The sequence below is a fragment of the Aotus nancymaae genome, unplaced genomic scaffold, assembly GCF_030222135.1.
Source record: "Aotus nancymaae isolate 86718 unplaced genomic scaffold, 86718_ANA_hifiasm-v0.15.2.pri h1tg000064l_1, whole genome shotgun sequence".
Classification (NCBI taxonomy): domain Eukaryota; kingdom Metazoa; phylum Chordata; class Mammalia; order Primates; family Aotidae; genus Aotus; species Aotus nancymaae.
Window position 1 is genome coordinate 26,150,063 of NW_026988479.1, and position 19,388 is coordinate 26,169,450.

Below are 19,388 nucleotides of genomic sequence, written 5' to 3' on the forward strand. Positions count from 1 at the left end.
CCTGGCATGTGTAAGACCCTGGCAGACTGAGTGAAGCACAGTGCCTCCCCCAGGTCCTCGTGCCCCAAATCTGCTGAGTGCTGGGCGGACCTGACAATTTAGCTCCCCAACCACCCTGGTGAAGACTCAGTCCTCGCTTTCCATGGAAGAGGAGGAAGCCTGGTCCAGGCATGAGTCAGAGAAGCTGTCAACGCTGGAATCTGGGGAAGTGACAGCAGCCAGACTCCCCACCCTGAGCTGGAGGAAGGAGGGAGAAAAACACAAATGGTTGTCTCTTCCTTGTTGCCATGACTGATTAGATGAACTCAGACAATGTTTTTATGGGAGCCAGAAGGCCTAGATTCTAGTCCCAGCTCTGTTACAAACTTAGACAAATCCCTTCACCCTCTGGGCTTCTGTTTCCTCCTCCGTGAGATGGGGGTGAGGAGGTCTAGTGGTTTAACTAGATGATCCCATCATGTTGAAACTCTAAGCGCTCATCTCAGAGCACTTTATGAGGCAAAGGTCACTACAGGTGAGGAAACTGAGGCTCAGGGAGGTTTAAGACACGGTCACACTGTGCCTTAATGTTCAAATCAGCATTAGAACTGGGTGCCAGAATATTAGACACTGCAGAGCAGAGTGGTTAAAAACTTGAGAATTCTAGAATCACACAGGTCTGGATTCAAATACTAAATCCAACGCTGTGTGACTGCATGACCTCTCCATGCCTCGGATTCCTCATGAGGCTCTTTTAGGATGAGCTGAAAGGATGCACCTGCAGTGTCTGGCACATATCAAGAGCTCGAATATTGCGTATGACAGTTGCCATGTTTCAGAAACATGGCAAGAACAAAGATCCCGCATGATCTGCTTTGGCAGATCTCTTAGGCTGCCCCTGGGTCTCAGGTTTTGTCATCTGAAATAAGATCATAAGCTCATGAAACACTGCCTTCCTTCAGATAACCACCACCAGACAATGGTGGCGAACACTTCTCCACAAACAGCTTTCAGACCACAGGCAGTACGTGGCCTTGAACTTGAGTCCCCAGCTCTTGACAAAACAAGATAACTCCTTCAGAATGGCAATCAAAGCTATCACCATCTGTCCCCAGTCTATCCCCACTCCAATTTCTTTTCTCTTTTTTCTGTTTTTTTTTTCTTTTCTTTTTTTTTGAGATGGAGTCTCGCACTGTTGTCCCAGCTGGAGTACAGTGGTGTGATCAGGGCTCACTGCAACTTCCACTTCCCAGGCTCAAGCGATTCTCCTGCCTCAGTCTCCCAAGTAGCTGGGACTACAGGCATGCACTACACACCTGGCCAATTTTTGTATTTTTGGTAGAGATGGGGTTTCACTATGTTGCCCAGGATGGTCTTGAACTCCTAGGCTCAAGTGATTTGTCTGCCTCGGCCTTCCAAAGTGTTGGGATTACAGGTGTGAGCCACGGCACCCAGCCCCAATTTCTTAATACTTAAATATTTATAAACATCTTCTTCCAGTTACAGCAGTAGTAGGCAGTTGTTGTAGAAAGTACAGAAAATACATGAAAATATAAAAAGAAAATCTCACTCCCTAGAGAGAATCCCATAACCTGGCGGCATATATTGTTCATCTACATCTACATATTCAATATTGGGATTATTATATATATTTCCTCATATCTTACTTTTTCAAATATATTATGAACGTTTACTATGCAGCATTAACTCTTCTGCAAATGTATTAATTTTAATGATCAGCAGAACATCCCTATGGATGATTTAGTCATTTACTATTGAGTGTTTAAATTGTTTCTACTTTTTAAAGTGCAGATTATGCTTTAATAAACATATTTATTTAGGCCAGGTGTGGCAGCTCACACCTGTAATCCCAGTACTTTGGGAGGTCGAGGTAGGTGGATCATTTGAGGTCAGGAGTTCGAGCTTGGCCAACATGGTGAAACCCCATCTCTACTAAAAACACAAAATTTAACTGGGCGATAGTGGCACACACCTGTAATCTCAGCTACTTGGGAAGCTGAGGCAGGAGAATCACTTGAGCCTGGGAGACGGAGGTTGTGGTGAGCCGAGATTGCACCACTGCACTCAGGTCTGGGTAACAGAGAGAGACCCAGTCTCAAAAAATAAAAATAAAAAAAACATTGATTTATAAAACTTTTTACACATCTAGTATTAGGTGTCTAATATCGGAAGGGTCTACTAATTTACTCACTCTCAAATGGTACACAAGAAGACCAGTTTCAGCTAGGTGTGGTGGCTCACACCGGTAATCCCAGGATTTTAGGAGGCTGAGGTGGGAGGATCTTTTGAGGCCAGGAGTTTGGGACCAGCTTGGCTAACATGACAAAACCCCATCTCTACTAAAAATAAAAAAATTTTCCAGGTACGGTGGCACATGCCTGTAATCCCAGCTTGGGAGGCTAAGGCATGAGAATTGTTTGAACCTGGGAGGCGAAGTTTGCAGTGAACTGAGATTGGGCCACTGCACTCCAGCCTGGGTGACAGAGCAAGATGCTGTTTCAGAAAAAAACAACAAAAACAAAAACAAAAAATAGCTTCACTGCAACCTTGCCAATGTGGAACATTACCACTTTAAAAAAATGTTGGCAAATTTGCTAGGTCAAAGTCAAACCAAAATAACCTAGTGCTACCTATTACACACCTGCCCCCAACACAGGCCTCTGAGTGACTGAGACATCCTATGCTGCTCAAGACCATCCCACTGTGACACACGGTCAGGTCTACCTCGGGCCTCCAGGCTCAGTGCACACACCATTTCTCTGCTTTTCTCCTGACCTGCCCCAGAGCGGATTCAGTTCCTGTCTTCTCTGTTTCAGGGACCCCTGAGAGTACCTATACCTGGTTAGCTGTTTGTCTCTCCTGCTAGCCAAGGGGGCTGCTTGAGGAGAGGATTTTGAAATCTGCAATGGACTTGCCTCAGTATGTTACCATGCCCCGAACAGTATTTCTTAGGAATGTGGTCTAGAGCCACCTGGAAAGCTTGCTTAACATGAATGTCCAGGCTGCATTCTAGACCTACAGTATGTGTGCTGGGCATCTCCATCTTTTTTTTTGGAGATGGAGTCTGGCTCTGTTGTCCAGGCTAGGTTACAGTGGTGTGAACTCAGCTCAATTGCGACCTTTGCCTCCCAGGTTCAAGCGATTCTCCTGACTCAGCCTTCAGAGTAGCTGGGATTACAGGCACATGCCACCGCACCTGGCTAATTTTTATATTTTTAGTAGAGACAAAGTTTTACCATGTTGGTCAGGCAGGTCTTGAACTCCTGACCTCAAGTGGTCCACCCACCTCAGCCTCCTAAAGTACTGGAATTACAGGCATGAGCCACTGCACCCAGCTGGAATCTCCATCTTTAGCAATCTAGCCAGGTGATCCCAGCTGAGGACAAAAGCCTGAGGACATGTGACCCTGAGCTGGGTAGGTCTCAACAAACAGCTACTAAGTGGAAAATCCCCAGGTTGGGGCCCTGACCACTTCCTCCTCAGAGGTCATGAAGCAGAGGGTACCTGCAGTGGAGGAGGCCAGGAACTGGGAAGGGGACACAAGAATTTTCCCTTCCAAAAGATGGGTGGGGAGCATAGGACTGGGGTGGGGTATCCGATTGCACTCTGGAAGAGGGATGACAGCTTCCTGAGTCAACGGAAACTTGGGAGCAAGAAAGCTGCAGAGGAGGCTGCCGGCAGCACAGGATGCAGGGAGAACCCAGGCCTGGGGGAGAGGCCAGGAAACTCCATTCCAGCTTTAATGTGTGACTTCAAGTAAGTCATGTCCCTTCTCAACTGTGAAGAGTCAGGGCTGGACCAGATGTTCTCTTCAGTCCTCTTGAGCTCCAGGGCAGCCCTTCTCCTAAGAAGGCTGGAAATAGAGCCCCTATACCCAGGTGACACTTACAGCTCTGCTGCCCAGATCCTTGCTGTCAAGCAGACTAAAGCCCTGCAGTAGATTCAACGTGAAGCAAACCTGAGATAGCAGGACACAGCTGTCAAAAGCAGACACAGTCAGGGTAGAATGAGAAGACAGCATCCAGAGCCATGCTGTGGAGAAGCCATACGAGCTCAGATTGGGGCTGGCGAGATGCTCTAGAGTATGCTTACATTTTAGAGGGTAAACTGACAAACTGGAAGATGTCCCAAAGAAACCCACAGGATGTAGGAGGGGACGCAAAACCAAATTATAGGAGGGGCTGTTAACAGAACAAGAGTTGGTCAGCCTTGAGAAGAGGCAAGAAGACCTGACCACTGTCTTCAAATCTCAGCACGACTGTCATGGGTAGAAGCTGCTGGTGTGTCATCTACAGCCTTGGAGGACAGGACTGTGGCCAAGCACAAGGAAGTTTAAGAAGTTTCAGTTCACTATGAAGAAAAATGTCAGAACCATCACTAATAGGTAGGCTGCCTTATTAGAGGGCGGGGCAGGGTAGTGGAAGTAAGCACTCCATCACTAGTAGCATGCAAAAAGAGGTTGGAGAGTCAAACTTCATGTTGTTGATTGGACTGAGTGATCTTTGAGAACCCTGAACTCTAACAGTCTATAATTCTAAAAAGCATCACTGATGTTGGGCAAGTGAAGGTCTCCGGTAAGCATCAAGAATTTTTCTACTACAGGTGGCACATAAAGACCACCAGCATTAATGGAACCTCAGGGAGCTCTGTTGAATGCTATTCAGGGAGCAGCATTTCGGAGTGAATGGCTGTAGTCATATACTCAAGCCTTTGTGATAGACTCCTAGACTTCCCTCAAATTCTGAATCTCACCAGGCAAGAGTGAGTTAGGCAGAAGCAACTTGAATAGAAGCCACCCAGCTATTCCCTACCTTGGAAATCCTAATAGGATGGAAGGCAAGTGTAGCCCTGAGGGAGGTCCTGCAAACATCTGACCTAGCCCCTCTTTTGGAACCATCACTACATTCTGTTTGTCAGCCTTCAAGACTTGTATATTTCTGATTAAGTGCTTTGTGTCCTCACTGTTCCTGCTTAACTTAGAGAATTTAGTAATTAAAGAAGACCCCCTAAAAGTTCACCCAGCTCCTCCATATCCCATAAATCACAGGCCTGGCTTCCTTTGGGCATGAAGTTCTATCACGCCTATCCTGGCTGAGAAAGGCTTACGGGGACCCAGAACAGGGTTGGAAGGGCCCCAGGAGGCAGCTGATTCCAATCCCCACCTCCTTTTTCCAGATAGAAAAGCTGAGGCCCCTTACACTTTGCTGAAGTTGCTTTTCAGCTTAAGGAGATTTTGGGCTGAGATGATGGGGTCTTCTAGATATACAATCATGTCATCTGCAAATAGAGACAATTTGACTTCCTCCTTTCCTATTTGAATACCCTTTATTTCTTTTTCTTGCCTGATTGCTCTGGCTAGAACTTCCACTACTATATTGAATAGGAGTGGTGAGAAAGGGCATCCTTGTCTAGTGCCAGATTTCAAAGGGAATGCTTACAGTTTTTTTACCATTCAGTATGATATTGGCTGTGGGTTTGTCATAAATAGCTTTTATTATTTTGAGACATGTTCCATCAATACCTAGTTTATTGAGAGCTTTTAGCATAAAGGGCTGTTGAATTTTGTTGAAGGCCTTCTCTGCATCTATTGAGATAATTGTGGTTTTTGTCTTTGGTTCTGTTTATGTGGTGGATTACGTTTATAGACTTGTATATGTTGAACCAGCCTTGCATCCCTGGAATGAAGCCTATTTGATCGTGATGGATAAGTTTTTTTGATGTGCTGTTGAAATTGGTTTGCCAATATGAAGATTTTTGCATCTATGTTCATCATGGATATTGGCCTGAAGTTTTCTTTTTTTGTTGAGTTTCTGCTGGTTTTGGTATCAGGATGATGTTGATCTCATAAAATGATTTGGGAAGGATTTCCTCTTTTTGTATTGTTTGGAATAGTTTCAGAAGGAGTGGTACCAGCTCCTCTTTGTATGTCTGGTAGAATTCGGCTGTGAACCCATCTGAACCTGGGCTTTTTTTGGTTGGTAGGCTATTAATTGCTGCCTCAACTTCAGCCCTTGTTATTGGTCTATTCAAGGTTTCAACTTCTTCCCGGTTTGGATAGAAAAAAATGTGCAGAAATCACAGGCATGCCTAAATACCAATAACAGACTAAAAGAGAGCAAAATCAAGAGCAAACTCCCATTCACAATTGCTACAAAGAGAATAAAATATGTAGGAATACAACTAACAAATGATGTAAAGGACCTCTTCAAGGAGAACTATGAACCACTGCTCAAGGAAATAAGAGAGGACACAAACAGATGGAAAAACATTCCATGCTCATGGTTAGAAAGAATCAATACTGAGAAAATGGCCATACTGCTCAAAGTAATCTATAGATTCAACACTATTCCCATCAAGCTACCTATGACCCTCTTCACAGAACTGGAAAAAAAAACCTTAAACTTCTTATGGACCAAAAGAGAGCCCACATAGCCAAGACAATCCTAAGCAAAAAGAATGAAGCTGGAGGCATCACACTACCTGACTTCAAACTATACTACAAGGCTATAGTAATCAGAACAGCATGGTACTGGTACCAAAACAGAGATAAAGACCAATGGAACAGAACAGAGGCCTTGGAGGCAACACCACACATCTACAACCATCTGATCTTTGACAAACCTCACAAAACAAGCAATGGAGAAGGGATTCCCTGTTTAATAAATGGTGTTGGGAAAACTGGCTAACAGTGTGCAGAAAGCAGAAACTGGACCCCTTTGTGACACCTTATGCTAAAATTAACTCTAGATGGATTAAAGACTTAAACATAAGACCTAACACCATAAAAACCCTAGAAGAAAACCTAGGCAATACCATTCAGGACATAGGCATAGGCAAGGACTTCATGACTAAAACACCAAAAGCATTGGCAACAAAAGCCAAAATAGACAAATGGGATCTAATTAAACTCCAGAACTTCTGCACAGCAAAAAAAATAATCATTAGAGTGAACCAGCAACCAACAGAATGGGAAAAAATTTTTGCAATCTACCCATCTGACAAAGGACTTATATCCAGAATTTACAAAGAACTAAAACAGATTTACAAGAAAAAAGCAAACCCATTCAAAAGTGGGTAAAGGACATGAACAGACACTTTTCAAAAGAAGATATATATGAGGCCAAAAAACATATGAAAAAATGTTCATCATCACTGGTCATTAGAGAAATGCAAATCAAAACCACATTAAGATACCATCTCATGCCAGTTAGAATGGCGATCATTAAAAAATCTGGAGATAACAGATGCTGGAGAGGATGTGGAGAAATAGGAACACTTTTACACTGTTGGTGGGAGTGTAAGTTAGTTCAACCACTGTGGGAGACTGTGCAGTGATTCCTCAAGGACCTAGAAATAGAAATTCCATTTGACTCAGCAATCCCATTACCGGGTATGTATCCAAAGGATTATAAATCATTGTATTATAAAGACACATGCACACGTATGTTCATTGCGGCACTGTTTTCAATAGCAAAGAACTGGAACCAACCCAAATGCCTATTGACGGTAGGCTGGACAGGGAAAATGTGGCACATATACACCATGGAATACTAGGCAGCCATAAAAAATGATGAGTTACTGTTCTTTGTAGGGACATGGATGAATCTGGAAACCATCATTCTCAGCAAACTGACACAAGAATAGAAAATCAAACACCGCATGTTCTCACTCATAGGTGGGTGTTGAACAATGAGAACACATGGACACAGGGAGGGGAGCATCACACACTGGAGTCTGTTGGGGGGGACTAGCAGAGGGACAGTGCGGGGTGGAGAGGTTGAGGAGGGATAACATGGGGAGAAGTGCCAGATATAGTTGACGGGGGGATGGAGGCAGCAAACCACATTCATTGCCATGTATGTACCTATGCAACAATCCTGCATGACCTGCACATGTACCCCAGAACCCAAAGTACAATAAAATATTTAAAAAAAAAGGAAGAAAAGCTGAGGCCCAGAGATGGGTGGGCAGATAACATGTCAGAGGCTGCAAAGCAGGGAAGTACAGCCCTGGGGAGAATCCAGACTCACAGCCGAGGCTGTAGTCCTTTCCATTCCCCTGATGCCAGGGCCAGCTTTATCTGAGTAGCTGAGCCTGTAGGGGAGAGTTGATTCTGAGTCTCAAAGGGCTCCAGTCACACCCTCCTCAATATCAGAGCTGCCTTTCCGGTGTCTGGCCCAGCACCACTAGTTTTGAGATCTAAGCAACCACAGTCAGAGCCCATTGGCTGCGGGAAGAGGCAGGAAGGAGGTGGGGGTGGAGGTGGAGGCCCAAGGGGCCCTACTCCAGGGCTTTCAGGGAGGAAGGGTGGGGCCTAAACCTTCAGGGCCGTTGAGAAACATTAGTGTTCACACCCGAATTACAGAAGCTCAGAGGGAAGAACATCATAAATACAGGCCTCAGCCTCCCCATCTCTAAGATGGGCAGAGATATTCTGCCACAGTAATGCCTGAATTTGATTTCACTGAAAATCAAACTCTGCCAGGGATATTAAAGATTTAATTCATCCTCTTCATATTGTACGGTGTGTGGTCAACATTTTCCCACTGGCTGGAGGACAGTCCTCTGTGACTACACAACCAACTTAAAGTTAGAAGTACCAGGCTGCACCACTCAGCTGCACCAGGGACACAGCCTATACTCTGAACACCTGCAGGACACCCAGAGCACACAAGGCAGGGGCGGATGTGGTCTCCACTGCTCCTATCTGACCGACTGATGGATGAGGTGTCTCAGGGGAGGAAAGGACCGTTTCCTTCTTAAACACCCCTGCAGCTGCTGAGCCACACCGCGGCAGACAAGCATCAGAAAGGCCTTGGGTGCAAGGCCTCACTGCAGACGGTGACGATGAGGCCTAGAGAAAGCCTTTCTAATACACCTTGTTCATTTTTTTTCTTCCCATAGCTCCCCTTTTCTTGTCCCATATCAGCCTCCAGGGTGTCTGCTAGTTCTGATTGCCTCAGACGGCCTGGAGCTGGCAAAAGCACTAGACATTATTTCTAGCATTTGGGTCAGCCTGGCAGGTAGGACCCTGAAGAAGCTGGACAGAAAATGGTGTCAGTGGCTGGGTGGGGGTGGGGGAAGAGACAGGCTGAGCACCCAGATACCTGTCTCCCAGTCCAATGGCAAATTGGGAGTCCAGAGTCAAGGTCCTAGCTTGCCGTCTCTTTGTTGTGTGACCTCGGGTGGGCACCCTTCCTTTTCTGTGCTTCTGTTTCCTCTTCTGCATGGCATGGAATTGTGCAATGGGATACGTAAGAGCCCTCTGGTTTTGACATGCTGTGGATGGGGAAGAAGGGGCAGAGTGAGGTCATCTTGCTATCTCATCTTCTATCGATCCTGTCCTGCTTGTTTGCTCTGGGCAGGGCAGGGCCAGTTTGACACACTCAGCTGTCAGCTCTGGTCATGGGCCCTTGCTCAGGAGGCGTGGGTGAGAACCTGGAGCCCTTCACCCCATTGCCTGTTCTTCAGCAGCCAATGTAAGGGTAGTTGAAAAACAGAGAGCAGAATTGCCTGAAAGCAGAGAATGGAATGACAGAGCTCAGCCACCTCCCAAGCTGGATGCAGCATGCTCCCAATCCTACAGTGGCACTGCAAGCACAAAGAAGTACTTATTAGTGAGGATGACGAGGATGCACAGGATGCTCAGGGCAGGACCATTTGCAGTAGGGAAACACTGTAAACTGGGGACCAGCTGGATACACTCAGGGACATAATACCATGTCATATCATTCATATGTTTAAGAGAGTGAAGTAGACCTTTATGTACAAAGATGGAAAGCCATTTGGTAGAATACCAAATTCCAAACTAAACTATTTTTTTATTTTGAGATAGAGTCTCACTCTGCTGTCCAGGCTGGAGAGCAGTGGCATGTTCCTGGCTCACTGCAGCCTCTGCTTCCCAGGTTCAGGTGATTCTCTTGCCTCAGCCTCCCCAGTAGCTGGGACTACAGGCATGTACTACCACATCCACCTAATTTTTGTATTTTTAGTAGAGACAGGGTTTCACCATGTTGACCAGGCTGGTTTTGAACTCCTGATCTCAGGTGATCTTCCCACTCAGCCTCCCAAAGTGCTGGCATGAGCCACCATGCTGGGCAAAATATTTTTATTGATTAAAAAAAATGCACAGGAAAAAGTACCTAGAAAAGCACAAACCGGTAACAGTTGTCATCTCCAGAGAATGGACTAAAATTACTGTAGCTTCTATTTTACCTAAATTATTAGGATTTTTAAAGCAATAATGCATTCAAGAATTACTTGTATACAAAGAAATTAACAACAACAAGAAAAAAAATACCTCTCTTGGAACCTGAAAGCCTCCAATGGAGTCATGGTACAGATGGAGAAATCAAGGCTGGGGAGGAGAATAGTTAGCAAAAGGGGCAGAAGTCGGTCCCATTCTTAGAATGATGAATAGCAGAGGTTGGGAAGGATGTGTGTGGTGTGTGTGGTGGGTGGAGGGAATGAAGAGAGGCTAGTCAAAGGATACAAACATACAGCCAGATGGAAGGACTACATGCTAATGTTCCATAGCAACCATGTACTGTATATTTCAAAATAGCTAGAAGAGAGGACTTGAAATGTTCCCAACACATAGAACTGATAAATACTCGAGGTGATGGAAACTCCAGATACCCTGACTTGATCATTACACAGTCTATGCACATAACAAAATATCATATGTACCTAATAAATAGGTAAAATATTATATATCAATGAAAAATATAAAGAAGTAGGTCCTGTTCTTGACTCCCAGTTCAGTGCTCTTTCCTCTACAGATGCAGCTGCTGGTATCCAAAAGCAATAGGCCCTGTCCAAGCACCTCCCGGTTTACAGTGCTGCCTCCTCTGCTGCCATCCAAAGGGGAGGCACTGGGTTCTTGCTGTCCTTTTTGATTGCTGGCAAGATAGGAATGGGGGTGAGAGGGTGAGTAAGGAGCAATTAACCTTGTGATATGAAAGTTTCCTAAAGCTGTCTGGGAGCAGTGGCTCACGCCTGTAATCCCAGCACTTTGGGAGGCTGAGGCAGGCGGATCACTTGAGGTCTCTACTAAAAATACAAAATTAGCCGGGCATGGTGGCACATGCCTGTAATCTCAGCTACTTGGGAGACTGAGGCAGGAGAATCGCTTGAACCTGAGAGGTAGAGGTTGCGGTGAGCCAAGATTGTCCAGCCTGGGCAACAAGAGCGAAACTCCATCTCAAAAAAAAAAAAAAAAAAAAGAAAAGAAAAAGTTTCCTAAAGCTGCTGTAACAAATTACCACACACGTGGTAGCCGAAAACAACAGAAATTTATTCTCTCACAGTTCTGGAAGTTAGAAGTCCAAATTTGAGGTGTCAGCTGAGCTGGTTCTTCTGGAGGCTCTGAGGGAGGATCTGTTCCCTCTCTCTCTCCCAGCTCCTGGTGGGTGCCGGCAATCCTTGGTTCTCTAGCTTAGAAGATGCATCATTCCACTCCCCACTGTTCTCCCTGTGTGTCTATGTCCAAATGTCCCTCTTCTTGTTGGGACATAATCACTGGATTAGGGCCCATCCAGTGTGACCTCATTTTAACTTGATTGTCCCTGCAAAGACCCTATTTCAAATAATGTCACATTTATAGGTTCTGAGTGAACATAAATGTAGGAGGGGACGCTACTGAACCCTGTAAAGGTAACAGCTTTTCTGATGTCCAGGCCATCTCCTTAAGGAAGGGACAGGGGCAGGGTTGCATGGGGCAGTGGAAAATGGCGAGGAAGGCCACAAAGGTCATTGCACACTCAGTGAAAAAGAACTCCATTGTGGAGAGAGGAGGAAAACTGGAAGTAGGTCAGACTGCATATCACTTGTCTTGTGGGGGAAGCATGGACGTGGATGGCTGCTTCAGGTATTGTTCAGTGTTTGGCCTAGATGTTCTGGAAGGTTCAGATTTGAAAATAAAGTGACACGAGATAAACTATTTTTAGGGATTAAGATTCACCTGGCAAGACAAATAGGATGGCTTGTCTTCAGGTAATGGATGGATTTAGATCTGCTCAAGATGGATGGATCTTCTCTCGCTCATTCTCTCTGCCAAAGTGGGGCAGCAGGAGGTCCCTCCCCGCTGCCAGTCCTGCTGCAGTGGGGCTCCCAGCCTGGCTCTCTACCCTGGTCACTGGGGACAGCTCACAGTGCTGAGGGTGGAGGATGCAGAGGACAGGGTGCCAGCCTTGCAGACAGAAGCCCAAGCGCACCCTGAGGAGTCAGAACCAGAACTAGGGGCATCTGAGAGACTCTTCCTTTCATTAGGAGGGTCCCTTACACTCTTCAAGTTTATTTTTTTAGTATGAATTTCATACTGAGACCGCTTAGAGCTCTTTTTCCAGGCAGGTCTCAGGTTCTTGTTCACTGGCTGATCTACACATCCTAGATGTCAGGGGGCAACCCCTCCAACCCAGAATTTCACCATCTTGATATATATATCAGTTTGCTTCTGTGCAATTAACTTAAAATTTGATCTTTTCTGCCCTTTTATGACAAAAAAGAAGCACAGTGCTGACATGAAGCATAAGTCCCAAACCTAGCACCCAACTGAAGCAAAAATGGGAGTCCCTAGGTATCTGGGAATTCATCACACTCTCAGAGGACCTACATTAGCCATCTATGAACTCAATAAAGGAAAAGAATTAAAAATATATACCTGTGCAGAAAATATATCACCAAAGGTTGTTTCTCAAAGGCAGAGATTTTTAGGCATTATTTTAATGTGTTTTAGGTTGTCAAACACAAAAATCTGGTATTTAATCTCACAGGTCTTCCAGAGTGCCTCATGGATGAAACCTGTATTGGCTTTAGCTAGGAAGATTGGTGGGGCATTCGCTTCTAGGTTGGGCAAAATCACCAGCTTGGAGACCATGTACATGCCAACATCCCCATGATGGTTGGGGCAGGGGACTGAGTGCTGCACAGGCAGCTTTCCTTCATGCTCCCTGACTGTCCTGCCCTTACTAACTGACCTAGAAGATCAGATTTGCCCACTCCTCCTGACCAGGTCTCAAGGGCTGCTCCCGTATTCCTTCTGCCTAGGATGCCCTCCTGCATAACCCACTGGCCCCACAACTGCTTAACCCCCACCCACCTTCAAAACCCAACTTAGAGAGATGCTGTCTCTCTAAGGGACCTTCCTTGACCCCCTCTAAGTCCAAAGTCAGGCTGGCCTCAGGTAGGAGGAAAACACAAGGATGTTCATTGATTACCAGGGTAGGAGTGTAGACTGGAAAGAACCACGTGTCCAAACTGATGAAGCCACGGAACAGCCATGGGACATTCAGTAGCCACTAAAAAGTCCATGTTTCCATGGGCTACTTAACATGGGAAAATGCCCCCGGAAGAATACTAAGTAACTGGAATATAGCCGTGTAAAACATATTCTTAGCTTTATACAGATAGTCATACTCACATCTATAATATACATAGTAAAAAACAGTATAGCGAATGCCGTTGAAATGTACACAATGGCTATCACTTAACTGTGAGATTAAAAGATTGTAAAATTTCTTATTCTTTCCTAAATTTTGAAATTTCGACTAAAAACATAATAATCAGACTAATTCCTTTTTTTTGAATGGAATCGTAAATATTTGCTGGTCATAGACTTGTGTCCCCTCTAATATTCTTGTCAAAATGCCACCTGACCCCTGCTTGTACCCCTTCAATGATGGGGAACTCACTACCCTTTGAGGCCTTTTTTGGCCGCTTCTTCCTCATGAGAAGTAGAAATCTGGCTCACTTTAGCCTCCCCCTACTGGCCACAGTGCTGCCTTCTGGAACAGCAGAGAACAAAGCTGCTTTCCATGCCCCTTGACAAGACTTCAGAGATTTGAAGGCAGAGGCCAGACTCTAGGCTGCATCCTCCCCACCCTGCACACGTCAGCCTTCCAAGGACAGTAACGTCCTTTACCTCCCACGTCCCAGGGTACTTTCCTTGGGTACAATCTAGGCAGCGATGTCCTTAAAGCATAACATTAAGTCTCTTTCAAAGGCCTCTTTCAAAGGCATCCTTCCCGCTAGTCAGGGTATCAGGGGCTCTGTCACATACAGTCTTTCATCTAATCTTTTTTTTTTTTGAGATGGAGTTTTGCTCTTGTTGCACGGGCTAGAGTGCAATGGCGCGATCTCGGCTCACTGCAACCTCCGCCTACCGTGTACAAGCAATTCTCCTGCCTCAGCCTCCTGAGTAGCTGGTATTACAGGCATGTGCCACCACACCCAGCTAATTTTGTATTTTTAGTAGAGACAGGGTTTCTCCATGTTGGTCAGGCTGGTCTTGAATTCTCGACCTCAGGTGATCCGCCCACCTCGGCCTCCCAAAGTTCTGGGATTACAGGTGGCCTCATCTAATCTTTAGAACAACCCTATGGCACAGGAGCTAACGGCATGCCTATCTTATAGATGAGGAAACTGAGGCATGTAGAAGCCAAGCCTCTTTTAAGGTCACTTAACAGATCTTTCATGTAATCAGGACTGAAGCAGCACCCAGCCCAGAGCCCAGTGTGGTCAACACACAAATGTTCACCAAGTTAATAAACAAATAGGTGAACTGAGTTTTAAAGTCCATGCCCTTGGTGTCTACTGGTTGATTTCAGAATTACCCATGCCTGCACCAGCCTCTTCCATATCATTCATTTCTGTCACCTGGCTTGCTACACTGACATGCTCATGAAGGGCTGCTGAATGACTGATCCACCAAGTACCTGTCACCTGAGGCCCAGGTACTGGCACTGTGCTGAGCCCCTTCTCAGAGGCCCTGCTTGGAACCGTGGACCCATAGCCACAGCCTTTGGGACTAGAGAGTTGAGACATCATGCCTGGCACTCTTCAGTGTCACACAAAGGGGGTTGGCCACGAGGTGCCTCTTGCCCCCCTACCTTATTGCCCAAGGGAGGCTGGTAACCTGCTGGGGATAGGAAGGCCCCTCCTTACCCCCATGTCTGGCAAGCCCCCAGAAGGCTTGTTTACTTGACCCCTACCCGCTCTGCCTGGCCTTCTCCTGAGTCTTCCTGGGGGATGTGACTGCATTAGCCATGGTTTTTATGGAGAATAAAGGTTTAGGAAAGACCACATGATCCAGACATTTCCTCAGCACCTACCCCCAGACTGCCAGGAACCCTATTCATTCATTCCCAGCATTTCAACTTGTTCCAATAAGGCAGTGACCTAGGCCCAGGCCAGGCCTCTCACGGTGGCCTAGAGCAGCTAGTCAGCCAAGTCCAACAGGCACCATAGACCACAAAACTCAGCAGACTCTCAGATCCTTGAACCTGGAGGGACCTTGAGAAGGCCTCATGATTAAGCTCCTGTCCCTAGCCAGGATAGTCCCTGCTAAAAGCACCAGCTTCATTCCTTACTGCCTGCCACCTCCATTCTCCATAAAGAACCCCCTCACGCTGTGCTTTCAGTGGCTCAGCCTTTGCTTAGCCTTGGCCATGAGTGGGCAACTCTTGCCATACCTTCCAAATCACCCTCCATCCAAAAACCCTTCCTGCATCTTTCAAGGCTGGACGTGATGCTCCTGCTGCTCCCTGGGCCAACCCCTAGCATGGCTCTTATTTGACCCTCATTCACTCAAATATCTACTTAGCACCTGCTCCACGGTCTGCATAAAGCAATGAACACCAGATGGGGAGTGCAGAAAGCCAGGCTCAACTGCACAGCTTTCCTACCAACTGGCGTTGTGACTTTGGACCCATCACTTGTCACTGAGCCTCAGTTTCCCCACCGGTAAAGTGGGAAAGATTCCACAGCTCAGCCTTGCTTCCAGGGCTTCTGTGAGGCTGGGCAGGATGTGAAAGCATTCTGCAAACATGCAGGGTGAGTCATGATTATCAGAACCTAACCCTTCTCTGGCCTGAGCTCATTTTTGTTCATCCCATCCCTGGAGTCCCCTCTCTCCCAGGGGGCCAATAGCCTGTTGAAGATGAACTTGGGAGCTCATGTCTTCCAAGGGGTTCGCACCTGGGTGAGAAATTGGGCAGGAGCACAGCCTAAAGGGATGGGAGCATTAAACAAAACCAGTCCATAAAGCTTGCCATATAGGGGCAGGGGCCTGGCATGGCTGGGGCCAAGAAGGCATGCCAGGCTGTTCTGTGGCAACAAGAGTAAAACCTTTTATGCTAAAGGGTCTTGTTTGTAGTCATCGAGAAGCCACTGGAAGCACAGTGGGAGGGGGTGGAGACAGAGAGCACCGGGCTAGGGCACTAGACACCTGGGTTCTGCTCCGTGTTGCTCTGTGATCTCAGTCATGCCGCTTCCTTCTTCTAGGCCTTAACCTCCTATCTGTATAGTGGGTGCATCAGCCTAGGCGGTATCCAAGGCTCTTTCCAACTCAGACATGCTGTGCCAGCTTTACTTGCCCTTCAGAGCTTTGGCTGTGCCAGGGACAGGCAGGGACAGCTGGTAAGTCTCTTGGAAGGAGCAGGAGCCAAAGGAGCTGTGCTTCCTGTGACCTCCTCTTCCAGCTTGTGGAAGGGTCAGGCTCCTCCCCATTTCCTCCAACTCTGGGTAGATGGAATTCACCCTTGGTCCACTTTGCAAGCTACAAGGTTGACACAGGTGCAGAGAATACAGACTCTGAGACTCTTAGGGATCATCTTGCTCACCACTCCCCATATGGGGAGAAATTGGGACCCAGGGAGCCACAAAGCCTTGCTTGGGGTCACCTAGTATGTTTGTGGCACTACCAGGACTTACACCCAGGACTACTGTCTGCCTACCACTTGCTCAGTTAAAGTCTCAGCCCAGGCTCAGGTCTCTCCACCTTGTCATCCCTGTCGGCCAGCCCCTTTCTTCTACTGATAGTGCCAAGCCTCAGTTTCCCTGTTGGAGTGAGGAAAGACATGAGGGTTTCTAGGTCAGGGGTTGGTGAGGATTTTCAATCCGGTAATAAAAGGAGAGCAAGGAAAGCTGGGAGGTAATGTACTTCAGACAGAGCAAGGAGTAGAACCCTCCAGGCTAGGACAGTACTGTTAGGCAGAAAAAACTGTACTCAGGGCACAAGCAAAGCAAGAGCAGAGGGAGGACTGAAGTTCATTGCAAAACTATTAAATATTGTCATAGTTCAGAGCCCGTCAGGGTCTCAAGGGAGAATGATTATTAAGTTAATGGGATCATCTAGTCCCACCTGGCTAGGGGCAGGCAGTGGTAGGAAAAAGGGCCAGAACTTGAGGATCCTCCTTCCCCTCTGCCTCACAGTGTCCCCTGAGGAGGCTGTCCTTCTAGCTCCAGGCTCTGACCTTCTGGGCTCGTCAGACCCCAAGGGGCAGCTGGTCTCACCGCAAGAAACCTGAGTAGAGTCCCCTGGGTCCTAACCCAGCTCCAAGGCCCCTTGGGGGAAGGACAGGAAGGGAGGAGAGGGCAGCAGAAGGCAGTAGATCGCCTCCCTCTTTCGCCCCTCCCAGCTACCCCAAGGGCAGCCCACACTCAGTAGCTCCGGGGCCTGCAAAAGCCTTGACTAGCGCCTCAAACTTTAAAGCGTCATCACCTGGGCATACTGTTAAAACGCAGCTTCGGTCTTGGCAGTACTGGGCCAGAGCCTGAGATTCTGCATTTCTAACAGGTTCCCAGTGATGCCGATACTACCAGTCGGTAGAACACTCTGCGCGCAGCCATGAGATTATCAGCTTCTGACCCGGGGGAGGAAGCCAAAGGCCCAGAGAGGTCAAGTCACTTGTCCATGACCACACAGCGAACAGCCCCAGACCGAAGGCAGAGGGCACCTGCCACAGATGCTCATCTCCCCACTGAGGCAGCGGGAATTAGCTGCCGTTCCCTGGCCCGGGTGCCGTGTTTGTAAACTCGGCTGCTTGGTGCGGCTCGGGCCGGGGTAAAGAGCGCCTCCCAGCAGAGTCCCCCGTCTCAGAGCCGGCTTCTCTAGGTCCTCCATCCGGTACCCCAGGCCGACTAGAGGGAGCCCGGGGCGCCGAGTCCCTTGCGGCGGAGCCTTCCGCACTCCCCTCTCCTCTGAAAGCAAACTTCTCCGCCGGCGCGTTTACCTTTTTGGGGGGGTTGCAGTTGCTCAGCCTGCTGTGTCTGCAGCCCATCCTCCTCCGGGGGCTCCCGGACGCCGCTCCCCAACTCCGGGGCCCCCAGAGGAGCCTGCGGTCCGGGCCCCGCCCTCTGCTCCGCGCCCGCCGGCTGGGGCTGCCTGCGAGACCCTGAAACTGAACCTGGAAGCGCAGCCTTGAGCCTGAGCTGGGGCGGCCGAGCGCCGTAAATACCCGAAGAGCGGGGCCTCCGCCTAGCCCGCAGGGCCAGTGGCGCGGCCACCAGAGGCAGGTGACCAGAATCTTTCCAAATAATAGGAAGCTCCGGTCAGTGCCAGGACAAAAAAAAAAAAAAAAAAAAAAAAACCTTAAGGAGCAACAGATGCTTTTTCGAACCCTCAGCTAAGAAAGGGCCGGGGGGAAAATAATTAAAACAATTGTTTGATAAACATAACAGCTATCCTTTATCGAGGGCTGTTTAGTCCCAGTTGTTTTATACATTTTATTTCTATTTCTTGCCATTTCCGTGCAACAAAGGTATCACTTCCTCCGTTTTACAGGTGAGGAAAATGGTGCTTAGAGATGGAAAATGATTTGTCTAAAGTCACATAGCTAGTAAGTCACCGCAGCCCAGATAGAATCCAATTCCTTTATTTATTTATTGGCAAGATAATAACTCACTGCAGCCTCAAACGCCTAAGCTCAAGCCAGCCTCCCAGCTCAGCCTCCTGAGTAGCTGGGACTACAGACGCACACCACCACACCCAGCTAATTTCTTTTATTTTTTTCCAGTCTGATTTTGAACTCCTGCCTTCAAGCAATCCTCCCGCCCTGGCTACCAAAAGCATTGGGATTACAGGCATGAGCCACTGCACAGAATACAATTCTAACTCCAGAACATAAGCTTTGACTCAGTTGCCTGCAAATAAATAATAATACTAAGTTTAGTTAGTTTATTTATTTATTTAGAGACAGAGTCTCACTCTGTTGCCCAGGCTAGAGTGCAGTGACACAATCTGGGCTCACTGCAACCTCCGCCTCCCGGAGTCAAGTGATTCTCCTGCCTCAGCCTCCCAAGTAGCTAGGAGGATTACAGGTGTGCACTACCACCCCCAACTAATTTTTGTATTTTTGGTAGATACTGTGTTTCACTATTTTGACCAGGCTGATCTCAAACTCTTGACCTCAGATAATCTGCCCACCTTGGCCTCCCTAAGTCCTGGGTCCCACGCCCAGCCAATAATACTAAGTTTAACTTTAATGCCTCCTCACTTTTGGGCTGATTGTTTTTTCCACCTCACAAGCATCTGTGATATTTGACTCTATCATTCTTGGATAGGTATTATTCATCACAACAACCTCAGGAGGCGGGCCAGTTCTGGTGAG

The 19,388-nt window shown here is 47.3% G+C and overlaps 1 protein-coding gene across 1 annotated transcript in view; it reads right to left on the reverse strand.

Annotated features, from left to right (window-relative positions):
- Positions 1–18,181, reverse strand: part of CCDC69 (coiled-coil domain containing 69) — a 51,395-nt gene extending 33,214 nt beyond the window's left edge. Inside the window, exon 1 of the mRNA XM_064366534.1 lies at positions 18,012–18,181. Coding sequence (XP_064222604.1) covers positions 18,012–18,059 — 48 coding nt within the window. The 5' untranslated portion in view covers positions 18,060–18,181. The remainder of the gene's footprint in view (positions 1–18,011) is intronic.
- Positions 18,182–19,388: the final 1,207 nt, after the last annotated feature.